General features: G+C 38.6%; 2 protein-coding genes across 4 annotated transcripts in view; one reads left to right on the forward strand and one right to left on the reverse strand.

The window, feature by feature from the left end:
* Positions 1 to 27,821, forward strand: part of CENPP (centromere protein P) — a 271,071-nt gene that overhangs the window by 120,982 nt on the left and 122,268 nt on the right. The window lies entirely within an intron of this gene.
* Positions 117 to 27,395, reverse strand: ASPN (asporin). Its single transcript, XM_045372982.2, has 8 exons — positions 27,182 to 27,395; positions 19,604 to 19,886; positions 15,640 to 15,752; positions 10,936 to 11,149; positions 9,497 to 9,607; positions 4,559 to 4,652; positions 3,706 to 3,844; positions 117 to 1,399 (listed from the first exon to the last, which is right to left on the reverse strand). The coding sequence occupies exons 2-8, from the start codon at positions 19,857 to 19,859 to the stop codon at positions 1,202 to 1,204; spliced, it is 1,125 nt and encodes a 374-aa protein (XP_045228917.2). The 5' UTR covers positions 19,860 to 19,886; positions 27,182 to 27,395; the 3' UTR covers positions 117 to 1,201.

A 27,821-nucleotide genomic window follows, 5' to 3' on the forward strand; every position in this document is an offset into this window, starting at 1 on the left:
AATAATAATAATTTATATTAATACTGCTCTAAAAATGTTATATATAGATTAGAGTTTTCTGAAGAATAGTTTATGTTGCTGGGTGAGTGAAGAAAAATAAGATCAAAGCACAAATATTTTATTTCAAACCAATATTTTTAATGAAAATTTCCCTGTTTTCTGATTTTACTTATGTTGAATGCCAATAAGAAATACATAAAGAACTCTGAGCATTTATATAGAGCTTTCAGTTTCTGTCTGTTTAATTTGATGTTCTGCTTATTCAATTATACTATATGTGTTTCTCAGAGTTACCCAGTCCATACATATTTGAAGAGACAATTTGGTGTAGAATTGTTAGTGTCCAGGCTCTTCCAAGCAAGATCTTCCAAAGGGATATCTCAAAAATATTCCTTAGAGTTGAAGTGGCAATGTTATATAGCCTAACAATTTTCATACTATTAAAAGCTTATAATAGCTGATCATTAAAATGCAGGTTACAGATTTTATATAAACACTACACATTTTACAGAGATTTTTAAATCAGGTTATAATAATTAAAAAAAAAAAAAAAGCGTTTGCTATAGCCCCAAATCAGCTCTTATGAGTAACATCTGTCAAGTTGGTAATGAACATTTACTGAAGGCTTTATTTTAAGAAATTAGTTTTAAATATAAAGATGGACTCTAAGATATGATAAGGTAATTTCAATAAGATTATATCAAATCATACTTCAGGATGATTAAAAATATTACAGTACTACCCAAGTTATTAAAGAATAAGAATAGTATAATGTACTCTTCACATTACTGTCTTTGTTAATTGTTTTTCTAACAGCAAATGAAAGAGCTCAAATTTTGCTAAGTCAAGCATTCCATTTACAGTACAGTTCTTTTTAAAATATGCTTGATAACAAAGTGTTAAATACTGAATGTCTTACTTCTTTGTTATAAAGAAAAGAATGGGCAAGCATGAGATTTATGTAAGATCATTTGTACGCAAAAAGAAACTGCAGTAGATGCTTGTTTCTCTTAACCCTTATGTATCAATAGTTTGGCAAAATTCTGTTGAAATTTCTTGTCATAAAATGTCAGTGGACTTACCACTTGAGAATAGATATTTGCTTGTATATATAATACTACCATTATTAATAGAGTTCAAGTATTCCAAATGTAAGGATTTTTGAATCTTATATTAAATGGACATTACCAATTACTAATTATTACATTCCAAAGTTCCCAAGCTGAACACTCATTCTGCTCAAAACACAACGAAATGTTGCAGGTTGCATTTCCCAGTATTTCACCGGGTTGTTGAATAAACTTATTGCACTGTATAAAGATTTCTTCATCTTTGGCACTGTTGGACAGAAGTCATTTACTCCCACTCTTGCAATCGAATTAGAATGAAGGAAGATTATCTGTTGTAGTAGGAAAAAAGAAAGGATTAAAAATACCCAGTAAATGTAAATGGAAGATACTCTGTAGTCGCCATTTGTTTATGGGTTTATTCCTCTGTTTATTTTACATCGGCTTGAATGTATTTCCAGGTAAAGTAGATGTACTCACTTATGCATGTTTAATACCTATTATAACAACTCAAACTCATATGTTTTACACAAAAGTGTTGGGGAAGGACTCCTGCCAAGGCCTAGAGCATGCCCAGCTAATTTTTCATTTTTAGTAGAGATGAGGTTTCATCATGTTGGCCAGACTGGTCTTGAACTTCTGACCTCAAGTGATCCGCCTTCCTTGGCCTCCCAAAATGCTGGGATTACAGGCATGAACCACTGTGCCTGGCTCTGCCTGGTCACATGGGTCACTGTCTCTGTCTCACTCCAGATAGATCAATAGATAGTAGATAGATAGATAGATAGATACATACATACATACATACATACATGCATGCATACATACATAATGTTTACTTATATATAATACATATATACATATTTTTAAATATACATATATATGTGTATATATATGGTTACTTCAGTGCCATATTTACAATAATGAATTTAAAACATTAGAAATGATCAGAAGAATGAAATTTAATGCTGCAAGAATTAGGCTCACAATATGATTGTGAAGAATTATTAGCTGGCATTTTCTGTGACCAAAGGAGAATTTTTGTAAGTTGTTTTATAGAAAGATCTATCAACATCTTAAATGCATAATTGTAATATAGCATCAGCAGTTGAAATCAATCTTATGTACACCAGTGGACAAGTCACAATTTTATAGGCCGTGTACATGTCTTTTTAAGTTAAATTCTTACTCAAAAAGTGTCGTAAATAGAGGAACTTTCCTTCATTCCCTTTAACAGCCCTTCTAATTCCTTCTTTGGCCTTTTTTGGTAACAGTGAGATTTCTGGGAAATAAAAGCAATCTACTTCACTGACAGCATTTTGGTATGCTGAAGAGCAGAAGCCTTTTGCTGGCCAAAGTGGGATATCTTCCCTGGCTGTTGTTACCTGTAGATTCTGCCTTGATGTCTTAGTAAGACTGATACAAGCCCAATCATGAAAATTCTAGGCATTGCTAAAACATTTAAGTTTGGTGTTCAGTCCCCCAGCTGCTCAATATCAGTGCAAGGTATAGTTTACCATAGTACTGATCTCACTGGGAATGAAAACCTGCTGGACATCAGTGTGTTTACTTTGTGGGCATTCACTGAAGTGTATGCTTATGACTTGTGTTCTTCTGTGTGTGTTATCATTCTATTCATTTAATTAATGCTAGTAAGAGTATAGGTAGATTTAAGAGAGACCAGAAGCTGGAAGCAGAGTTGTGGAGCAAATGAAGCAGAAATGACATCAGGGATGGGGCAGCTTAAGAGAGGATAGACTCAAGTTGTAGTCACCAGCTAAACAGACATCCAAATGCAGCATTTGGAAAAGTCAAAGCAAAAGTTGTCACCTTGAAATTGGCACCTGCCTATATTGCATTCATTTTGATGGTTTGTATCTCAAAGGAGTACAGTGAACGAAACTTGTTTAAAGATACATTGGAAAGAAATAGAGAAGAGGCAAAGTGGCTTGATGCCCAGTTTTGTTCTCAAGCTCCTTTGAAGGTGAAAACTTTTGTTCTTGGGAAGATTTAAATCTTTATTAGATTCTCCGAGAAATCTGTGACCCCTCCCAGCCAGTTAAGAGTTGTCAAATTGGAAGGAAAAGATTTCTAATAATGAATAACAACAAACGACAAAATAGGAACTCATGATGCTCCAGATGGTGACTTTAAATTGGTTATATACTGTATTCTGGTTGGAATGTTTTTTAAAAACATATACATGTCTATCCTGGCACCAGACTGAAAGCGAAAATACTGGGAGCCTAATCCTCGTGCTGTGCCTTGAGAAATGTTTCCAGATCAAAAGAACATGTGACCCTACTCCCTGTCCTCCTGACTAGTCCTGCCTCTGCAGAGCCACCCCTGCCCTAAAATCTGAAATTAACTGTGCCGGCGGTTTTGCCACAATGTCCTGAGCAGTTTCAACAGGAGAAACCAAAAGACGGAAATGGATCCTGAGCTTTCTTGTGACGCCGACGTAGAAACCATTCTCCTAAAGCTCTCCTACTTCTTAAAACACCTCATGCAACCTGGAGAGTCATTATGTTTGATTCACCCTTGCTGCTTACTTGGTCTTTGCTTGAGGTATGCTAAAGTGTGTTATAAAAACTAAAGAAAATACTGATACCTACTGAACACAAGTAGAATGTTTTACCTGGAGGTATTTCAACTCTGGTAATCCTGAAGGGATTTTTTTTAGTTTATTGTTTTCCAAATGTATTTCTCTCACACGTGGTATGTTAGCAAGACTCCCATTTTCGATATCTGTGATTTTGTTGTTTCCTAGGCCCAGCCTAAAAATGATATAAAATGCATCAAGTCTTACATAGATAGTTAGGTGTGATAGAGTTAGCTGAAAACACCACAAACTAGTTAGAATATAAGCCTGTCCTATTTATATATATGTTCAGACAAAGATATTTCACGACTTTATTTAATAACGTATTTTCAGTATGTAACAACCATCTCCCAGTTTTGTTAGAAAATTCTTTAACCTAAATTTAACAAAAGGGAAATTTGAAAAGTCATTTTCTTCTTTTCACTTGATTTGCCGCTATCAGCAGAGTTGGTAATAATGTTGGTTCTTTTTTTTTTTTTTTTTTTTTTTGAGACGGAGTCTCGCTCTGTTGCCCGGGCTGGAGTACAGTGGCACGATCTTGGCTCACTGCAAGCTCTGCCTCCTGGGTTCAAACGATTCTCCTGCCTCAGCCTCCCGAGTAGCTGGGATTACAGGCACCCTCCACCATGCCTGGCTAATTTTTGTTTTACCATGTTGGCCAGGCTGGTCTCGAACTCTTGACCTTGTGATCCACCTGCCTTAGCCTCCTGAAGTGCTGGGATTACAGGTGTGAGCCACCTCACCCAGCCAATGGTGGTTCTTTCTAGTTTTCCCTTCACACTCTCCAGTTCCAGCAGCAGTGGGCTAAACAGACAGTGATCTCTACCAGGGTCCCTGTGCACATTCTCCAGGAGGTATCATTCTAAGTTAAAATTTTGGGAATTTTTACCTTTGTAGTTCTTTGTATCGTTTAAAATCCTCAAGTTCCACTGTTGAAATTTTATTGTAATCTAAATGAAGCTCCAATAAAGTTGGTGGTAAGCCTAATAAGAAGAGAAAGATATATGTTAAGTCAAGTATAACCAAGCCCCATTGTCTATTTGTTTACTTTTCAAGTTGCAGATTATGGATTTAGGCAACTTTTTAGGTACTTGCTCTTTTTTTTTTTTTGAGACTGAGTTTCACTCTTGTTGCCCAGGATGGATTGCAGTGCTGCAATATCGGCTTACTGCAACCTCCATCTCCCGGGTTCAAGCAGTTCTTCTGCCTCAGCCTCCTGAGTAGCTGGGATTACAGGTACGCACCACCATAACTGGCTAATTTTTTGTATTTCTTAGTAGAGATGGGGTTTCACCATGTTGGCCAGGCTGGTTTCGAACCCCTGACCTCAGGTGATCCACCCGCCTCGGCCTCCCAAAGTGCTGGGATTACAGGCTTGAGCCACCACACCCGGCCTGATACTTAGTATTTATTAACTTCTTATTATGGTAAAATTGTAACCATTCATAAAAATAGAAACTAGTATTATGAACCACCATGCTCAGCTTCAACAGTTATCTCCATTTTTCCTATCTTGTTTCATCTCCTCTATTAATTATTTATTGACTTGTTTATCTGTTTTTATTTTGCCACATTTCTTTTGCTGGAGTATTTAAAGTCAAATCTTATACATAATGTCATTTCATCTATAAAATCTTCAACTGGATGTCTGTAACTGATAAGGTCATCTTGTTTTTTTTTTTTTTTCTTTGACATAACCACCCTGTTAATATCACATCTAACAAAATTAATAAATTTTTTTACTGTCATTTAATATAGTAAAGTTTCCCCAGTTGTCTCAAATATGTCATTTTACAGTTGATTTGTTCAAGTTAGGATTAAATGAAGTTTACAGAATACATTTGTTTCTTATCGCTCTTGAAATCTCTCTTAATGTACAACATACTCCCTCCTTTTTTCTCCCTCTTCTGTTGATTTATTTCTATATTATTAATTTGTTTGAGACACTCCTTTTGTGGATTTGGGTGACAGCTTCCATGTAATATCATTTATCAGAATCCTTTAACTTCTTCCTGTGCCCTGGTAGTCAGATCCAGAGATGCATTCAGATAGAAGTAAATCAGCCTTTCACCTGAAGGTCTTAGCATTCATGCACAATTTTTGCCTAGATCCATTCTCTCATTAGCAATTGGAAAATGGTGACTTCCTGATGTCATTCTTTATGGATTAGTTGGAACGCTTCTCTAAAGAATTTTCTTTCATTAATTATTTGGTTACTTTGTAAGATTATTTTTACAGAAAAGGCAGCAAAACTTGATTGTTTCAAGTAATGAATTCATGCAATGCCCGGAGGTGACCAGTTAAGGTTTTTTGTATGGTTTTTTTTTGTTTGTTTTTTTAAACACGATTATAAACATGGATTTTTACTCTGTTTGATATGTTCAGGTCATTGCAGTATTTATTCTTCCTTTTCTTTTCTTTTTTCTTTTTCTTCTTCTTTTTTTTTTTGTGGCAGGGTCTCACTCCGTCACCCAGGCTGGAGTATAGTAGCACAGTCTTGGCTCACTGCAACCTCCGCCTCCCAGGTTCAACTGATTCTCTTGCCTCAGCCTCCCAAGTAGCTGGGACTACAGGCGTGCACCACCATACCCAGCTAATTTTTGCATTTTTAGTAGAGATGGGGTTTCATCATTTTGGCTAGACTGGTCTTGAACTCCTGATCTCAAGTGATCTGCCTGCCTTGGCCTCCCAAAATGCTGAGATTACAGGCATGAACCACTGTGCCTGGCTCTGTTCTTTCAATTAGCAGTAGTTTTCTGTAAACTAAGTGTATCTGTAGTACCCCCGCACATGGCAGGTGCCCAGTGAATAAAATTACTCCTTCTCTTCTCACGGGGGCATATCCTGACCCCCACTCTCCCCAGATGAACTAAAGCTGGAATAAAAGGGACTGACCAGAAGGTTCCGTCAAACCTGATTTTGTTAGCCCTATATACAAAGTATTATTTGTTAACCCAAGTATCTGGTTAGCTAGCTGGAAAATGCTTTCCTTCTTTCAACTCTTGATGAAATATTTCCTTTCTATATTAGCAATAAAGACTGATGAAGATAATTGAAACATCCTTATGAATAGCAGTAATAGTCTTCATGACTGAATTTATTTTGATAACAGAATCTACTTTGAATTTTAAAATAAACTAGGGAGCAGAAAAATAATTCTTCTAAACTGAGAAGGTTCTAATTTCTTGAATTGTGATTAATTGAGCTTAATTGTATTTATGGAATGATTATATGGACCCTCCAGTATGTAAATAAAAGTTCTGTCCTCAAAGACATTATATTCTAATTGAGCAGATCCATCATACATACAAAAATCACTGGAAAAATAGCTGATGCAATGTGCCAGCCTGTTCTAGAATAGGTTGTACAAAGTCAGAAGGGAGAAATCTCTGGGAGAGGACTTGTAGAAGTTGAGGGAACTGTTGTGTCTCTTAGGAAATGAGGAAGGTGGGTAACCAGAGAGAAGAGTGAAGTGTAGCCTCTAGGGTAATCAAGCAGAGGTGTGAATTTGGCAGAAACTCAGTAACTGCTGACAAATGTTAGCACACTTTTGTACTGGAATTTCTATTCCCACCCTGTCTTCACACAGGTCTCCTTCTTCCCCACACAGTATCATTATGCAGTAGAACTTCCTGAACGAATAGGAAAGAAGACATTTTCTTCCTGTCCACATGATAACTTGTTGGGTCTGGTGAGGACCCTCAGGATATCTACATCCTTTCATCTTGCCACAGAGGGTAATATTGACTGGATTATGCCACGCAGGCAGTCAGCTTTCACAGGTTAGTGAATTCTGAATGTCAAAGGGATTTGAAGGAATAGTTATTTAAGTTGAGAGATTTGATTCCAATTTAAATTTCTAAAGATTCCTTTTGGCTTTGAAAGAATCTTGAAAACTTCATGAGAAGTTAAACCTTTACTTTTCAGATACACTTTGAAATATAAAGAGAATTTTATAGTGTAGGAAAGTCTTCTGGTGTGAACATAAAGAATGGCCAGGCCGGGCACGGTGGCTCAAGCCTGTAATCCCAGCACTTTGGGAGGCCAAGGTGGCAGATTACAAGGTCAGGAGATTGAGACCATCCTGGCCAACATGGTGAAACCACGTCTCTACTAAAAATACAGAAATATGGCCGGGCGCGGTGGCTCAAGCCTGTAATCCCAGCACTTTGGGAGGCCGAGACGGGCGGATCACGAGGTCAGGAGATCGAGACCATCCTGGCTAACACGGTGAAACCCCGTCTCTACTAAAAAAATACAAAAAACTAGCCGGGCGAGGTGGTGGGCGCCTGTAGTCCCAGCTACTTGGGAGGCTGAGGCAGGAGAATGGCGTAAACCCGGGAGGCGGAGCTTGCAGTAAGCTGAGATCCGGCCACTGCACTCCAGCCTGGGTGACAGAGGGAGACTCCGTCTCAAAAAAAAAAAAAAAAAAAAAAGAATGGTCATGCCAGGAGATGCGGCCTGGAACAGCAGCTCCCTCCTCCAGCCCTGTAGGCTGCCCTCCTCACGTCCCTCTCCCTTCTTCTTTTCCTTGTCTTCACTCTCCTTTACTGGATGTCAGCTTCCAGCATATGAAAGGGATTTTATATGTTTAACTTATTGGATAGCATTTGCATTTTTTGTTGTTTTTCTAAAATGGGAAGGTAAATGTAACATTTTTGGTTTCTTGTAGAAAAACATCCACCTCCTTTAAAGCTAGACTAAGATGGTTTTTTGGATTTGTATAGTTCTGAATTAAACTGTTGTGTTCCTGGATAGAAAAATTATCTTTCCTCTTTTACTTTAGATGATCTTTAGGTGACCTCTTTTACTTAAGATGATCTTTAGGTGACCTCTTTTACTTAAGATGATCTTTAGGTCTCGATTAATAATAACAGCTTTACTATGTCTTTTAAATTCTCTGTGTATGTTTGTTTTATTGATCTTCTGGGTCAGCTGAGTAGATTAGAGGGGGTCGTGATGAAGTTGCTGCTTTAACTCATGGATACTGAAAGAGAGTTGTTGGAAAGTAAAAATATGTTGTTAATCATAGGGGTTATTTTTGACCCAGTTAGTCATCAAAGCAAAGAGAGTGTGTGCCCTTGTTGGGAATAAGGAAAGCAAGACTTTGAGCAAGAGTTCCAAGAAAGGCAATCCTATGCAGCTAATCATCAGACAGGGAGCTTGGAAGTAATGGGTTAGAACACTGGCCATCTGGCAGACTTAAGGAGCATTCTACTTGAGGTGCTAGCCTTGGGTCACACAAAGCCATGATAAAGAGCACAGTGCTCATCTTGGTAATGATTATGTCACAGGTGGTCACTTCCTATATGCTAGATGTTGTCCCCAAACCTTTCTGTGTATTGGTCCATTAATCTTCACGGTATACCTGGGAAGAAGCTGGATGCCATTCCTGCCAGAGCCAGGGGCTGCCCAGTCTGGCCTCATAGGCTTCACCTCAAACTGCGGCTAAATGCCTGGGGACAGGGGCTCTTGCCCCATCTATCTTTCTCTGCTTTCTTCCGTATAGATTTCCCACCTCTAACAGGTACTTCACAGAATGACAGGTATAAATGAGTAAATGTCAGGAAAGAGAAGGAAAATTAAACATTCATTGCTTCTTAGTGTTTATTCTTAGTGGAGTAAAAAAAAAATATGGCTTAATTCTGTCAGGAAAAAAAAGCACTACATATGGCATTTTATGTGTGTGTAGACTACATTGACCAGATTTACTGGTGCAAGGATTTCTAGTTGCAGTGTATACTGTACAGTTTCCAATATTAGATTTAATCGTTACTGAAAGGTGACAACTTTAAAATACCATATCTTAGATAAAGTAAATACAAACCTTTAGGAACTGAGGTCAGTTTTGCTTCTGCAATTCTGATATGGAACACCGTCACCCCTTCAAATGCCCCTGGCTCTATCCCATTATTATCAAGAGGATTTGCACTCATTTCTGTCGGAGGAGAATGACATGACTTAGCACACATAGGTTGTACATAAAGGAAACTCGCAGTGCAGACAGACACATCCCAAGAATGAATATCCCAAGAAGTGTGACCTTCGTCTAGGCTCATTCTCACTCAGTATATCTGCTTCTGTCTATCTACTGTCCTTTCTGTCAGCAACAGAAAAATACTGCTTTGTATTATGTAAACTGGAATATATGAGAAGTTCACTATTATTCACTTTGAATTACCAAATCAGTGACATTTTCACTCTCCTCCAACCATGAGCACAATTAAGGTTTTTTTATTATAATAGTGCATCAAAAAAGATCATCCTTCATATAATCCAAAATGCTTACATTTTTCTGTGTACATTTTTGTGTCTTAAACTTTTTAAAATTGTAAGTCAATTATAAATTATTGTTTTGTTAGCAGAAATATAACTTTGAAGAAATGCCAGTAAGTGAGGCCAGGCACTTGGTTGAATTAAATGAATAAATGAATTAGTATTATTGGTTATGAATTTTGAATGGATATTATAGGGAGATGGCATGGTTATATGATGGGTGTTAGAAATAAAATCAGGTAGAGTTGTAAATATAAGACAAAAAATTCCTCACATCGATAATCTTAAAGCAGATAACCAAATGTTAGGTGCACATTCTAAATAATATCCGAACTAATTTTGTATATTATATTTGAGTAGCTTATGCAATACATTAAAAATACTACCTTTAAATTAAATAAGAATAATTTATATTTTATTAATTAGGGTCTGGTCAGAAACAGAAACCACGCTAAGTCTTTCAAAGGAGGTTCTTTTTTTTTTAAATGGAGTTTCACTCTGTCACCCAGGCTAGAGTGCAGTGGCACAATCTCGGCTCACTGCAACCTCCGCCTCCTGGGTTCAAGCAATTCTCCTGCCTCAGCCTCCCAAGTAGCTGAGATTACAGGCACCCATCACCATGCCTGGCTAATTTTTGTATTTTTAGTAGAGACGGGGTTTTACCATGTTGGCCACGCTAGTCTCAAACTCCTGACCTCAGGTGATCCGCCCGCCTTGGCCTCCCAAAGTGCTGGGATTACAGGCGTGAGCCACCAAGCCTGGCCTCAAAGGAGGTTCTTGAGGGAAAGAGAGACAGTATTACAAAGGTCATATTTTCTTTAAGTGCTAAAAATTTTGTTGGACATTTTAATTGATTGATAAATGGCTTATCTAGGCAAAGATTATTATATTTAAACATTAATTTTGGAAATTATTCTTAATAGTGGCGATAAAGTGTTCTACATCTGTTTGTTATAATTTCAAGATGTCCCATTCATTTGAAAAACTTACCTAAAACATGTAAAGCATTCATTCCTTTGAATGTGTCCTTTTGTATTTTCTTAACTTTATTTTCATGAATTCTGAGTTCTGCTAATGATTTGGGAAGATTAAGTGGTATTTCACTTAGTTGATTGTGGGACAAATATAGCCTTCGCAACTTCTTTGTGGTTAGAAAGGCTTTTGGGTGAATCTTTGTTAGCTTGTTGTTGTTCAGGATCAGACCCTTGATCAAGCATAGAAAGTTACACAATATTAGGAAGTGGATTTAATTTACCAGTATTCTACAGTGATTAGCCAATCATGGAAATCAGTATAATTTATATCATTGGTGTACTAGATCACCCATGTAAAAAATTTCCCAGCCCAATCTAAGCTTTAAAAAAATTTTTACTAATGAGTTAGAAAAGTGCAGAGCTTTAATAATTAATGTTGTGCCATTGGTTTAGATAGAAGTGCATCTTTTAAACCTTTGAATAGATAATACATTCATATGGTTAAGGCTTCAGCCTCTACTCAGCCTCCTATTTCCCTTCAGGGAAGTGACCAACGATACTATCTTTATCTTATCTTAAAATCTGTTTACTCTACAAAACTATGTTTAGTGCACACCAAATATACTTCTGCATGATTTTGTCTACTTTGAAAACCTCACTTCTTTCATATTTACTAATGTTTACCATTTCTCCCAGAACAGAGACCTGAAAGGAAAAAACTCCTACAAAGTACCCTCAGCATTCTGGCATATTTTACATATTGGGGAGATAGTAATGGATCCTGAGAAATGACTCAATCTCTGATCAGTTTTTTGGATATTTCTCAGGGCAATAAGACAGCATCCTCCAGAGGGGGTCTAGTAACTCCAGAGAGTAAAAAGAGCTCGTACCAGTGTGAGTGTGCTCTCTGCTACCAAGTCCTTTGCAACATGTCCAAGGGTGCGTGGCTGCTTGGGTGACCAACCATCTCAGTCTGCCCAGATCATGAGGTTATGGGATGTGGGAATTTCAGAACCAAAACTGGGAATGTCCTAGGCAAACTGGGACATGTTGGTAACACTGATAACGATTTGCATTGCAAAATGAACATAGCTCAGTTCTTTACTCATTGCCAGATTATTCAGAGAGAATTTTCTATGTTTACCAAGAATGATGACAGGTCACTGAGCGTCTTCAGGACCTTTCTGTCCCTCTTTACCAATCCAGGTCATCTGATTTTCTCAAGGAGCAGCTCTAGATTCATTCATTTTATGATTTTGTTCTCAAATTCATTTCACAAAAATCTCCCTTTGTTTCCAGACTGGAAAAATATGCCTCACTGGTATTACTCACGTTGTTGTTGTTTTTCCATGGCAGAAATACACATTTTGGTTGCTCAGTAAACTCCTTTTATCTGCACGTTTCCTCATCTCACTCTTGGCCCTTTGTGCTTTCCTTTTCTCACCCTCCGGAAATTCCAGATAGATCACTATTGCTAAAAGTTTCACCAAGAAAGGATAAGCCTAGGGGAAGAGGTGAAACTACATTTTGTTACCAACTGGTAAAATATCCTCGTTTCTGAGTGTGTGATGCCAACTGAAAGTATCTTCTCTTTTCCTTTGGTTACACTGAAAAATGAGGTGAGGGGAATTTAACAACTTGGTGGATCATCGAGATGGTTTGTGAATCCTCTCTTGACTCCATGAGGTAAATTTAGCTGGAATTATTACTCTCCTTTTAGTGAAGAGGAAATGCATAAAGTGAAGAAAGGTGACTTGCCTGTGCCATCCAACAAGTGAGGGTTAGAGAGGCCCCACCACAAAGTGAACCTGTGCATCAGTGAGATCCAAGTCTAGTGCATTGGGCTTTTGTTAGTTTGTTTTTCCTGATTAAAACATGCAGTTGTTGGAACTGTGTAAAAGGAAGGAAAAGTAATACACAACTGTGTAAGAGGTTTTGCGCAGGACTAGTAAGAGCCGCGCCACGCGGCGGACTGCCCTGCATGGTGAGCTGGCTAAGTGATCCAGTTAAACTGCACTCCCAGTGCCGACTTGGTGGTCACAGAGCCTCCAATTCATCATTAACAAACAGTGTAAGGACAGAAGATGAGAAGAACCTAGCCATTCAGTAGTAGGACAGTGATTCATGCCACATGTGTCTGATAATGGCTGGAAGTGAGCTGGGAGGGCTGTGAGTGTGTTCAGTGATTTTGCTCTGACTGTATCATTCTTTGTGTAAGAACCCGAGTGCCAAATAAGCAGCTAAAACATAACACAGAGAATTTGTAGAATGTCTAAAATATAGTTTGAGTCTCTTAAAAGACATATATAAGGTGATACTATAATTATATAAATGTTTTGTAATTATATGGTATATCCACAATTCAAATATAAAGCATTTTATTCTTTTTTTAATACTTTTATATATTTTTTAAAGTACTTTAAAAAGTGATTTATGGCTGGGCGCGGTGGCTCAAGCCTGTAATCCCAGCACTTTGGGAGGCCGAGACGGGCGGATCACGAGGTCAGGAGATCGAGACCATCCTGGCTAACACGGTGAAACCCCATCTCTACTAAAAAATACAAAAAACTAGCCGGGCGAAGTGGCGGGTGCCTGTGGTCCCAGCTACTCGGGAGGCTGAGGCAGGAGAATGGCGTAAAACCCGGGAGGCAGAGCTTGCAGTGAGCTGAGATCCGGCCACTGCACTCCAGCCTGGGCGACAGAGCCAGACTCAGTCTCAAAAAAAAAAAAAAAAAGTGATTTACATTAGTACACCCGGTCAGTCGGGTCAGTCTGCTAATAGTAGCTTGGCAGTAATACTACTTAACAGCTGGGGGCTTCCCCACCATTGCTCTGTACCTGACATGCATTTCTCAGAGAAAATCAAGTAGGTCTAAGAAAGATCCTGATACCTTTTAGTTTCTCATTTCCTGGTGAATAACAAGAATACATATGGGCTAAGTCCCTGGAATGCTCCTAAAATGTAATAAAATAATGATATGACAGATTTAAAGCTTTCATAGCCCCAGTATTAAATATGCCATTAGTTATTATTCTTGTGGTTATCTAAGCTGCAAAGGGGTTGAAGAAGTGGTAAACACATCAACAGGCTGTATTTCCAACTTCCGATGGTAGAATAATGGCCTTGCCATTCTCCCAAAGATTCTGTGGCCTAAAGTTAGTGGGTGGACTGGGTGAATCCTCAGCAGAATCCATTGTGTCATTTCTGATTGTCTTAGTGTTTTAGTGAGACCTAACTTATAAATATACACTCTTCTAGTTGCTCTTTTATATTGATATGGAGCCTTACCAGATCTGAGCTGCCTGCACACTTTGAAAGTAAAAACAGCAGACAAGGTGCTGGCTACCTGACAGTGCAGTGTGAGAGCTGGATTTTGCAGGGAGGCTTAATGCGAGGATTGAGCATCCCTCAGTCTGCCTTAAGTATGATCAGCATACATGCCTCGATCCCAGGGTGACATGGAGGAAGGGATGGGCCAGAGGGTCCACTGCACTGACCCAGGGTGACAGGGAGGTTTGGTGACCCCTCATCCCTCAGCCACAGGAACAGAGCCAGGCCTGCATGGTAGCAAGGGGCTAGTATGGTTATGGTATTTTCTACCCTGTTCTCTTAGTTTTAGCTTACCTAGAGATGACAGACTTTAAATTTGCTTTCTCCAGCACAGCCTGAGAGTGTGGGGAAATGGCCTGGAATAGCCAGGCCTGGCTTACCGCCTCAGATGATACAGAACCAGAGCTCTTCCTCTAACACCACGCCGGAGTCAGCAGGCAGGAGCTGTGCTGAGGGGAGGTGGTGATACTTCCACAGCTGTGGCGGGGGAAATGAGGCGCTCCTCCAAACCCAATTTCAGACTAAGTCAGAAATTTTACTTGCTAAAATCTAGAAACTTCAAAATGGTTTTTTGGTTTGTTTTTGTTTTCGAGACAGGGTCTTACCGTGTCACCCAGGCTGGAGTGCAGTGGCATAGTCACAGCTCACTGCAACCTCTACCTCCCAGTTAAGACTACATGCACCACCACCATGCCAACTAATTTTATATTTTTTAAAGAGGTGGAGTCTTGTTATGTTGCCCAGGCTGATCTCGAACTCTTGGGCTCGAGTGATCCACCCGCCTCAGCCTCCCAAAGTGCTGGGATTATAGGCATGAGCCAGCCCAAAATGTTAAACGTGGAAGTAGTAATCTTTTAAATCCTAGAATATTAAAATGATACTAATATAGTAAAGAAAAAATTCTTTTCCTCTTTAAAGATCCAATAAAGAAGCCATACGTGTATATATTAATCAATCAGATATATTCTATGTGCCGCTGTTAGAGATTTGTGGTGTCTTCACACGTTTGGGTAGAGATTTCTTACACTGTTTGCTAATGATTGTTGTAAGTAATTGTTTTCTTGTTCATTTTAATGTATAGTGACTGTTACTACCTGAATAGATTGTAAGCTTATTTGAGGACCATTAAGGTCAGCCCACTGCCTTTTATATGGCTATTACTTAATAAACATCCATTGAATTAGACTATTAATTGAATGAAATCTGTAATTTTTAATTGACTAGAACCCTGTTGAATGCAGGGATTTTTGTCATTCTTTACGTACAGAAAAGTAATACTTGTTTATACTAACATAGTATAATTAATCATTACAGCAAAGATTATATAATTAATCATTATAGCAAAGAGTTTTCACTTAAATCTTTGAAAGTATGAGGATATATTCTTACATAAAGCGAAGTGAGTCCTTTAAAATCATTTTCTTTGATTTCCTTAATTTTATTGTTTTGAAGATCAACCATTCGAGTATCAAATGGAATGTTGGTTGGGACTGAGGTCAAACCTTAGAAAGAAACAAACATATTATATAGTAGAGAATCATGCTGAAGATGAGATTACTAATATGATAGAAACGCATTTTTTCAAACCCATGATTATCATCAAGTTACACATGACTTAACCGTCATAACAGATGACCAAAAAAACATTGTTTTGGGGGAAGACCTCAGGACCTTTTTGAGTAACTTACTAATTTTTACAAGGTGTCTAGATTGGTATAGCTGTCACCACTCATCCCCTCTAAGGTGGAATAAAAGGTGATAAATTGGAGCTGCCCTGGTGGCTGTGAGAAAGAAGGTGATCAACCACTGAGGTGCAGCTTCTGTTGATGTACCTTCGGCTGAGGAATATTAGCTTTCTTTGCAAATTTCCAGGCTGTTATAGTGCTAAATTGGAGCATATGGGTCTTGATAATTTTTCCTTCTTTCTTTTTTTTTTTTTTTTTGAGATGGAGTCTCGCTCTGTTGCCCAGGTTGGAGTGCAGTGGTGTGATCTTGGCTCACTGCAACCTCCACCTCCCAGGTTTGAGCAGTTCTCCTGTCTCAGTCTTCTGAGTAGCTGGGATTACAGGCGTGTGCCACCACGCCTGGCTAATTTTTGTATTTTTAGTATAGACGAGGTTTCACTATGTTGGTCAGGCTGGTCTCAGACTCCTGACCTCACGATCCGCCCGACTGGGCCTCCCAAAGTGCTGGGATTACAGTTGTGAGCCCCTGCGCCCGGCCGGGTCTTGATCATTTTAAGAAGCCTTAGAAAGTTGTGTTTAGAAAATAGAAAAATTAGATTTTTTTCATGTATATTACCAAAAACTTTGCCACCCATTTCCTTTAATTAATTCCTCTAATTAGTTGCAAATTCTTTGATTTCCACATGCTGATTCATACATAATTCTTTTTTTTTTTTTTTCTTGAGACAATCTTGCTCTGTCGCCCTGGCTGGAGTGCAGTGGCACCATCTCAACTCACTGCAACCTCCGCCCCCTGGGTTCTAGTAATTCTCCTGTCTTAGCCTCCCGAGTAGCTAGGATGTGTACCACCATGCCTGGCTAATTGTTGTATTTTTAGTAGACACAGCGTTTTGTCATGTTGGCCAGGCTAGTCTCGAACTCCTGGACTCAAGTTATCCTCCTGCCTTGGCCTAGATGTCAGTACACTTTTGATAGAACCGTCCTCACTCCTGAAGTATAGTCATACATTTAATAGCCAAAAATTGAAGAATTGAAAATCTAGTATTTGAATATCAACATTCTATCCTACAGCTCTGTATACTTTTCCTTTCCATACTTTAAAATTGGCCAGGCGTGGTGGCTTACACCTGTAATCCCAGCACTTTGGGAGGCCAAGATGGGTGGATCACTTGAGGTCAGGAGTTGTAAGACCAGCCTGACCAACATGGTGAAACCCCGTCTCTACTAAAAATACAAAAATTAGCTGGGCCTTGTTACACATGCCTGTAGTCCCAGCTACTCGGGAGGCTGAGGCAGGAGAATCGCCTAAACCCAGGAGGCAGAGGTTGCAGCGAGCCAAGATAGTGCCATTGCACTCCAACCTGGGTGACAGAGTGAGACTCTATCTCAAAAATAATAATAAAACAGGCCGGACGCCGTGGCTCACGCCTGTAATCACAGCACTTTCAGAGGCCGAGGCAGGCGAATCACGAGGTCAGGAGATCGAGACCATCATGGCTAACACGATGAAACCCCATCTCTACTAAAAAATACAAAAAAATTAGCCGGGCGTGGTGGCAGGCATCTATAGTCCCAGCTAGTCGGGAGGCTGAGGCAGGAGAATGGCGTGAACCTGGGAGGCGGAGCTTGCAGTGAGCCGAGATCGCACCACTGCACTCCAGCCTGGGCGACAGAGCAAGACTCTGTCTCAAAAAACAAAAGTAGTAATAATAATAATAATAATAATAATAAAATAAAATTGACACTCAAGAAATTTAACTCTATATGGGAAGAAAAGGGGGTTAACTTGATAAATTAGCAAGGTAGAGGGGCAGTTCTGTTTGTTAGAATAGATTTATTTTGCCATTTTTATGAACACAGGAAATTATTTTGGTTTTAGAAAATGAAGTGGAAGTCTTATAGGAAACTGGAGGTTCTGCAGAAGGGATCCTCCTAGTAACACAGATTTTGACAAACCTACTCCTGCCCTGCCCCTGTTGAAACTGAAGTTCTGAAAAGAGTTTCATCTCCTGAGGGAGGAAGAGTGATAAGGGCCCAGACCCTTTTTATGGTCATGTTTTGGGGGAGGTAGGGTGGTTGCGGCAGCATGCTGATGGCATGTCTGACTGTCACAGATATCCTTAGGTGGATTTTGTTTACTAGAGTTTTTTCAAAGCTAAATGTTCGGGAGACTGTGTGATGGGAACACCAGATTCCTGCCATGAGGTAGGTTGGGCTTCTCAGGTCTTTGGTGACAAGTACTGGAGCAGTTTCATGCAATGTATCATCCAAGGTCTAAATGTTGGAAGCATGTGACTGCTCTGCCGTGGCACATATGGAGGCTAGCACTTGGGGGTGGTCTGCACTAAAGATAAATGTGTCCTTATTCACCATCTTACCCAGAACCAACCCAATTTACATCTAGTGGAGTCATAGCAGATACACATATTTTTATCTGGAATTTTGACTTACAAAGTGCTTTAACATGCACCCATTCTGCAGACTGATAGCAGGTAATGTTTTTTCTTGTCTGAGATGCAGTTTAGTACAATAGTACGTTCTCGTATTCCCTGACTAACCTCTTCTCGCACCCACCATCTGTCTCAGCTTCTGCATTTCTTGTTCCTGCTGCTTTTTCCACAGTCATTCTGCATGAACAGGTTTTCTCAAACAGTACTTGAATCTTAATTTCTTTCTCATGAGAATTCCATAGGTAAAGCGTAAGACCCATTTCTTTCCTAGCCTATTTCATTAGACTTTACTAGTAAGTCTAGCTCATATTAGTCTCCCCTTTTCCTGAATGCTTTTTGTTCGCCTCTCATTTTGTCATATAATGACAAACTTCATTAAGGTCTCTAGAGTAGATTATTATAAGCTTTAACTCTTGCCATGAATGCTATGGCAGTAGGAAGCAAGTCTAATGCTTTTCAAGACATCTGCTCATATAGACTCATGAAGTGACCCTGTTGGGCCATCAGCCCTTGAGTGGGAGTTGTGTGCCAAACCTTGACCTCCATAGTGGGGTCAGTCTCAGCTGTCCCCTCTTGGAAATAACTGAGGGCAACAACTCTTGATATGCATTGCCATCATGTCCCCTCCCTGAACAGGGCATGGGTGTGCTCTTGAGTGCTCCTTCGTTAGAAGTATTAAAGAAAATACTCAGCAAAGAATTATAAATTTTAAAAAGACTTTATCCACTTTTTTCTTAGGCAGTTTTAAACCCACATTGTTAAAAAGCAAATAAAGCATTATCTTTAAAAGGTCTAGATTAGAGATTTCACAAGCTTTCTGTAACTCGTTTCATTGTTCTAGACACGCAGCTTATTTTGTTATCATGGGGTTTTACTCAAAAGTACAGTCTCAACCTGCTAACACCCTGAGATAGAGCTGCATGTGATGTCCATTCTCTCTGAAGGGAATTAAAATTAAATGCCTTGATTTAACTGGGGAAGAGAAGAAAATGTTCTATGTACAACATTCCCTTAGTTTTCCTCTGATTTTCTTAATTTTAAAAATAAGTTTGGATGTACTTTGAGGTTTGCTGTACTTTCCACCTGAAAACTTAAATGAAAAAAATCTTGTACAATCAGTGAGATTATTTTTGAAATTTCTGTGAAGACTTTTTCCATCCTTCAAATTGTCAGAATAGCATTATTATTCTTCAAAACAAAATTGGCTTATATTCTTACCTAAATCTGAGCAATGTACAACTCGTGAATAGCACTGACATCCAAATGGACACATTGGAAACAGATCAAATGGGAAAAAAGGGATTCTTGGCTCTCTTGTTGGAAAAAGAGAGTTGTCCTCCTCCTCCTCCTCATCATCATCATCTGTGTCTTCCATATCCTTCAGCATCATATTCTTCAATGCCATGTGTGAAGGGCTAAAGAAGGGTTTGGCAGAGCACAAACCCAGGAATAATAGGAGCACATACTCCTTCATGGTGTCTTAGTGTAGATCGGTCTAGGACTAAACAGAAATTGGATATTAAGTTTAAATGGATATAATTCCTGCATATATACATTCCTCAGTTCCGGCAAGAGTGCAATGAAATTACATTTTTATCAATTGCTTAGCTAATGTGAGAGTAAATTTATAAAGATTTTTGGAAGACAATTCAGCAATGTGCATTGGGAACTCTAAAAATATCTCTGTTTTTCAGATAGTAATTTTACTTTTTGGAATGTAGTCTCAGGAAACATTTCTAAAGTGCACAAAGATGTTCATCACAGAAGTATAATAGCAGAAATATTTGAGACAATTATAATGGTTACAAGGGAATAGTAAAATAAAAGAGTATATTCCATGAAATATTTTGGAACCCACAAAATGCTTGCAAAGACATTTTAAAATATGGGATGTTATCTTTTGTGAAATGAAAAAAAGCAAATATAAAAAATCTGTAAACTGTATACTTACAAACACTCAGAAACAACCAAAAACAAACCTGGCAGGAATATACCTGATTGATGATAAACTCTGGTTACTAGAACCATAGATGACTTGTGTTTTCCTTTTTCCTTTAACTTTCATAATGAGCAATGAGTATTACCTTTATAATGAAAAAGCTAATAAACATGTTAGAAACAGATTATCTTACCTAACTCTGTATTCCCAAAATCTTTCTATTGCCTTAATGTATTCAGTGTCCCTGAAGGAGGAGTGTCTTCATTGTCTCCTTAGACAACATCTGGAATTTTTCCTTAACTGATTTCTCTCCACCTTTCCCAACCTCACTCTCATAGTTGGTCACTTTTTCCACAAGTGGTATATTTTTCCTTCTAATCTGTTCCATTGTCTAATGTTTGATCCAAACTGTCTGATGTCCAGACTGTTCTTTCTTACTTGTCTTTCCACTGAGTTCTGTCTGTTTGTTTGTTTTGGTTTTGGGGGACCAGGTTGCTTTCAGCTGCGTTTTTTAAATGCACACAAAACAGAACTATACAAACAAGAACCTTCAGAGCATAGATTTATTGCCATATTTACATATCACAATTTTTAAATTGTCATCTGTGAAATGTGTATATTCTTCAAAATTTTCAAAAATTAAAAACATGGAATTATTCGAAATAGATGCATCCTAGAGATGCTCGCTGGTGAAACTGAGTCGTGGCAAGAGGGCATCCACTCACCACCACAGCAGAGGGCTCCGCAGACCCTAACAGTCAACCAGGCTACAGTCACCTAAATAGTCCACCAGGCCTACCATTGCCCGCCATTGCCCAAGTGCCAGAGAGCAGCTGAGCTGCAAAAGACTTACATAATCAGCTGGGATTGGCGCAGCCTCAGGAAGACCTACCCCTCCAAATCCCAACTGTTTACAATTTCCCAGAACCAAAAAATCAACTTCAACATCCCTCCACGGGCCTGCTTTTTCCTGGATTTAAAAATCAAGAATGAATTCATTAACTTAATTAATATCTTCATTTATATGTGGTATGTCTTTTTTAATCACCAGACAAGGGCTAGAATGTCCTACTGTCATTAGTTATTAACCTGATGATTATTTAATTCCTCATATGCTCCAAAAATCTAAATGGTGGCATGAACATTTGCCCACTGGGTAGCTGGATGGCACTGGTCAGGTATGTGTGATATTCCTATGATAATCCACACTAATGCTAGGAAAGAGATTACAGAACAGATCTGAGAATGGCAAGAGTTTTTTATATTTTAATAATCCTATCCTGATTCCCATTTCAAAACTGGCCCTAGCCTCCCATCTGTACACTACTTTGTGGAGGTGTCAATTCAGATGTTATTCTAGACTCATCCCTCATAGGAAATGAGGTGTAAAGAGCTTAAGTGACTCACCCAAAGTCACCTACCAAATATAAATGGAGCCAGAGCTAGGGCTCATGTGTCCCAACTCCCTGTTCTGTGCTGCCTTCTGCTCCAGCTCATGTGGGGGGACTCAGTTGTTTTATCCAGAAATCTCGTGGCTTCCTGGGCATACTCTGTCATTTCTTGTTATCTAACCAGTATACAAATTCCTGTCCTGTATACATCTGTACATAAAGAAGCACCTGTGTAGCTTGGACTGGAAGGTAGAGAATAGAATGATTGTGAGGTCAGATTTGTGCAGTACAGGGTGAGAGATTGTGCCGGCAACACAAGGTCCAGTGGCTTCTGTTGGAGAGCCCCAGGTGGAAATCACCAACTGTGGCTGACCACTGTTCTGTAGCAGGTGTGGGGTGTCCCTGCTGGCAGGCAGGTTGATGTTTCATATTCCAGTCATCCTGGGAATCCTGTATGGGGTCCTGGTAAAGGTTACTGGGGGCTTCCTTTTCAATATCACTTTGTCCCTGGCACATTGTCTCTGTTCCTTGGCTGGCTATCTGACTTTGACTCATTATGTGTTTTGACTTAAGGCTGTTGTGTGGCTCCTGACTCCTTAAGGTTTAGTGCCCAGCTTTGCCTCAACCTTCAAAATACTCATTCCCTAGAAAAGTCAGCTCTTGGTCCTTAGCTAAATCAAAGTTGGCCCCTGATTCCAGTTTATTCTGTAACATTCTTGCATTACAGCTCTGTCTTCTAGGTGCACAGCTACCCTTGACCTTGTCTGACCTTGGCAACAAGAAGCTATAGAATTATAATGTCATTTGAGGTCCTGTTTCTGGCTTTCTTTGAGGTTGCTGGAGTTATTCAGTGGGCATTTACCAAGCACGCACTGTACCCCAGGCAGTGTCACTTGTCAGAATTCTGAATCTCTTAAAGTAGAGCACACCTTCCTCCCCATCCTCTTCTCTCCCTCACTTCCCTACTCAAAAATAAAAAACCCACAACTCCTGATCAACTACTGTCAGGTAAATATGAGATCGTAAAGTTAACACTTGAATGTCAGGTGCATTAATAGAAAAACTAAAAAATAAAATGCGTAGATTAGTAAATAGACAATGTAAACCTTATATACTGTGACTTATGGGGTAGGAATAGGGGTGTGGGGCTTTAATACTAGATGTGTGGTACCCAGAGCTTTGAAAGTAAAATTCTTCACCATGTCTGTCTACGCATAACCCTCAGTTTACTGTTTGAGACCAGTAGAACTAAAGACATTTATAAAAACATATATTCATATGAAAAAAAGATTGAAATAGAATATACAAACCTGGCAAGAGGGATAATGGGATTATAAGCAAAGCATTTTTTTCTTCCCATGCATAGTTTTTTAATTATGTTGCTTTTAAAATATTTTAAATGTCAGTCCGCCAGCAGAATTTTCTTTGCTTTATTACTACATATACTGCTGTCTTTTCCTACCACTTTTGGTAGGAGTTGGTATAATCAAAGGTTTCCCGTACACACTATTCTCACCTATCTCTAGCCAAAAGTCAGACAATAGCACCTACTTGGGAAATTGTTTTGGGGTTCACAATTTCTTGAGGCTTAATCATATTTGTTCTGGTCAATGGGAAATGAAGATTTTGATAAGGTTATTTTTTAAGTTGGTTGATCTGTTTTGTTTGTTTTTTGGGTTGTTTGTTTGAGATGAAGTCACTCTGTCGCCCAGGCTGGAGTACAGTTGCACCATCTTGGCTCACTGCAACCTCCACATCCCAGGTTCAAGTGATCCTCCCACCTCAGCCTTCCAAGTAGCTGGGATAACAGGCATGTGCCATCATGCCTGGCTAATTTTTTGTATTTTTGTAGAGACGGGGTTTCACCATGTTGGCCAGGCAGGTCTTGAACTCCTGACCTTAAGTGATCCACCCATCTTGGCCTCCCAAAGTGTGCCACTGTGTGAGCCACTGTACCCAGCGTGATTGTTTTAGTTTAAGCATTTTTCCATAGAATCTTTGAACTATATGGACTTTATGTTCCCAGTCTGGACCGGAAAAACCTATTTAACAGATAATATATCCAAAATGCAGAAACCAAAAACTATGGAACTTAAAAAAAAAAAAGTAAAACACCAGGAATGTGTTAGAGATCCAAAGTGGGGTGCCAAGAACACGTCGTGGTGTTCCTTGTGGCCTGGCAGTGGGAGCAAGGACTGGCCTCAGCTCCTTTGCACACCACATAATGGTTTCCCAGATGCCTTCAGCCTCGTGCCACTGTCAAAAGAGGCTTCCACAGTACTGAGTTGAGGTTCAGGATGAGGAACGGGATCACGTGTGAGGAGCAGAACTGACAGTTGAGAGGAGAAGGAGAAGGTACACAGGGCAGGGAAGGCAGGGAGTGGAACAGTAGTGGGCCTGCTTTTTTCCACATCCCCGCCTCAGGGCTGCTGACCAGCCCCCCAGTGGCATCAGGAGAAGCATTGTCTCTCCTCTTTTCTGAGACTGATAAGTTACTGCCCTTAATCAAAACTGAGGTAAAATGAAAACATGAAATGGAGACTTCTGTCTGCAAGTTTTAGGCAGTAGCATTATCTGTAGTTGTTGGGAAGCATTCCAGTTGCCGAGCAGTGGAGGCAGCCATTTTTATATAGCAGTTGGGCCCTTTCCTGGAGAGTAAGAGATGGAGACCTTTGAAACAGGAGTTCTTCCTGGTGGTGAAGGTTCCAGAACATTCTGGAACAGGGAGCATATCCATGCTGCTTGAATAACTCCAGGGAGAGGATACTGCCTCAAGGCAGCATCTTCCACAGTTGCCCATCCATGGCTGTTAGGAAAGATTATTTTATATGGAAACTCAAAAATGCCTTCTGGAAAATTCATTTCTCTCTGCTAGTTCTGTCTTCTGTTAGCCTTATACAATTAATCTAATCTTTTGCATTCTTGTATCCTGGTTGCTTGCAAAGAAAAAAGGCCAATCTTGATTCCATGAGGAATTTGTTATTTACACTCTTTACCTGAGTCTCTTGCTGGGTCTCTTCCACCACTTTGTTAGTAAGTACAAGTTAAGGATAGGTCCTAAACCTCCCCCAGTTCAGTGTGCAACTGTTTACCAATAGGAAAATAATAGAATGTCTAGGAGGGAAACCTAGATAGCAGTATTTTTTCTTATTATTCAGAAAGAATGTAGAGAATATTATATGTCATTTAAAATGATATGACTTTTGCTTGTTTTGAGTTTATGAATGAGGTATAACCTCTGTTTTATTAGTTTTGGCAGTATTCAGATTATTCTATTTTTAAAACCTTTAAAAATATTAAATCTTCTCAGGAATACTCAGTATTTCCCTGATTTAGACCAGTTTTGCCAGTGTTTTTCACTCATGGAAAGCTTTGGATTTTGGTTTCAAGTCTCTCTTAATCAGAATACTATTTGGAGTGTTCTTCCAGTGCTACTGCTGTTACTAATAAATCATAGCAGCCTAGAGCCAAGAGAGGCCTTTGAGACCTTCCCCCCACGGCCGTCTTTTACTGAGAAAAAGCTGAGGCAATGAGTGTCCAGAACTGGCTGGAGGTGGTGGAGCTGAGGGCTGGCCTCCTCACTGCTTGTTGGTTGTGCTTTCCACTAGACTGCATGTCCTCCTAAATGGGTTTTAATCTCATAGTTACTTCCAGACAGTAAACAGACTTTCCTCTGGAAAAGCCTAGTTAAGGAGGTTTGGCCAAGGTCTTAAAAGAGTTCATAACATATGGACTGGAAATATAGCTTAAGAAGCACGTAAGCTTTCTTTTTTCCATTTAACTGGTCTACAAACTTAGAATGGAAAGTTTGTCTAAGTGAAATGGTATTTCCTCTCAGACACTATTATTAGGTAAATAAGTCACTGTGCTTTTAAATCCCATGTTTAAAGGCCCGCTTGGCAACCTTTCCCTTGATTTAAACATGCCTATCAGTTCACAGGTACCAGTAGCAGATTTCAGTATATAAATGTGATGTAACATACTCCATATATTTCACAGAAGGAATCCAAACCAAATTCAGATATAATCAAGGCACAGCCTTGTAAGCTAACAAATGAGTTAGAAGTCCAAGCATGCATTTGGAAACTTATTCACAGTACCATTTGTTCGTGGATACTGACAAAGGTAGCACTTTCCTTAAAAAGCAGTTAATTTTACCTTAGAAGTATAACTAGCATTCTGACGAAGCATTCTGGCTGTTTTTCCTTTTATACTAATTTTTCCCTTCACTAATTTTTCCATATGTCTAGCAACCAAGCTACTGTCTTAAAAAACGAAATCTCCTCCCTCTCCATTTTTATGATGTTTCCCACAGTGCTTCAAGACTTGTACTTGTAAAGTTAATCGTTTTTGCCTCAAACCTCAGATCAGTTATCAGAATATTTGTTTTTAATTGAGTAGTTAGTTGTAACAGAAGACTATATATCCTCTGTTCTTTCCACTACTACACTATACTCCTTAATGCCAAAAAACAAACTAAAAACATCAGGATCCTTTTATGTGTGTGGGCTTGTGCTTGATTTTTCTTTCTTTTTTTATTTCTTTCTTTTAACAACTTGATTCTTGGATTTAAACAACTTTATTTTTAGGGAAATATAACCCCCTCAGGTTCTTTATGACTCAGTCCCTACACCATGTGGCCACTGTTTCTTGGGTGCCACACCTCTGAATAGATTAACATGAAAGAATGCTGTGCACTATTTAGGTTACTAGGGAGTAGAATATTGAATACATTGCTTAAATTTTTTAATCTAAAATTTAATCAGAAATTTACTTTGAGAGTGGACAAAGGAAATCTTTGAAAGTGTTAAATTCTGACTGTATATATGCTGTGAAAATTTCCTAATCTTTCATATTGAATATAGTGCTAGCTGAACTATTGCTAATAAGTATTCTTTCTTGGAATTGTATAGATTTCCATTTAAACTTTTCAGTGCCATTTCATTATAATAAGGAAGACATTTATCAAGGAAAAATATGAATATTCAAATGTATAAGTAAAAATGACATTTCAGTAATTCACACATTTTAAATACACATTCGACAATATTTTAAATATTGAAAAATATATTTACTGTTTCATTTAATATAGCTGTGATATCCCCAAACTTCATGATCATTATTGTAGCAATGTTATTTTCCTAGATAAACCCACAAGATGTTTATTTAAATGACTTCTAAAATAAATCATGTTAACATTTATGATAAAGCATAATGACAGGTTTTCACTAAGCTGGAAAAAAAAGTCACATAATTATATTTAAAATAAATTATAGATAAGACATAAAACTAGAATAATTTTAGGTACAAATTTAGGTTTATATTTAAATGCTGATTTTTAAGAAATTATAGAGATAAGCTTTGGACTTTATCATGATTTATAAGCATTTATTAATAACATTAATGTCTCCTTAGTACTGACTATAAAGTATACATTGGTACATGTAAGATAGACATGAAACATACCTGTCAGAAGAGAGTAGTCCTCCTAAAAGTAGAAGTTATCCACCATGTACTACTTATCTATAATGTAAATGTTCTCAGACACTGTGTAAGAAGAAAAGATGAGGAGGTATTACATTTAAAAGAAAAAAAACACCCTTCAACACAGTCCTGGTGTGACTGCACCCTGGGTGATACTGGAATAAACTGCTCCCACAGATTAGTCCATGTTAGTACTGAGGAGCAAGATTAAAACTTGTTACTGCTCATGTGTTTTCCATCACTGTTTGTATCGTAGCCAAGACTTCTAGCTAAACTCTAGACGTCTACTGGAAGATTCTGAAGGAAAAAAAAAAGTTTAATAATGCATGGCAACTGGCCATTGAAAGTGCAGTCGGAGTCATTCAAGAAATACCTAGTTTTAAAAATACAAGATTCTTAAGTGAATGAATATTTGTAAATTACAATTTCAAAAGTTACTCAACCTGTATAGACTAATAAAATATTTATCAATCTGAATAAAGGATACCAACATTACTGAAGTATATACCCAAACTTCAGATGTACCTGAGAAAGAACAATGCCTTTTTTTTCTTCTAATGACTGTAGCTATTGCATTATGCGTACTTCTCCAGACTTTTTTTTTAAGCTTTTGGCACTGCTA

This window comes from Macaca fascicularis, chromosome 15, assembly GCF_037993035.2.
Source record: "Macaca fascicularis isolate 582-1 chromosome 15, T2T-MFA8v1.1".
Taxonomy (NCBI): domain Eukaryota; kingdom Metazoa; phylum Chordata; class Mammalia; order Primates; family Cercopithecidae; genus Macaca; species Macaca fascicularis.

Bases quoted from the DNA above. Each gene is read 5' to 3' on its own strand.
- ASPN (XM_045372982.2), bottom strand. From the start codon at position 19,859: ATGAAGGAGTATGTGCTCCTATTATTCCTGGGTTTGTGCTCTGCCAAA. The intron at 15,753-19,603 runs GTAAGAATATAA...TTTCTTTCTAAG, and splicing joins TGTACATTGCTCAGATTTAG to GTTTGACCTCAGTCCCAACC. The intron at 3,845-4,558 runs GTAAAAATTCCC...TATCATTTTTAG, and splicing joins CGATACAAAGAACTACAAAG to GCTGGGCCTAGGAAACAACA.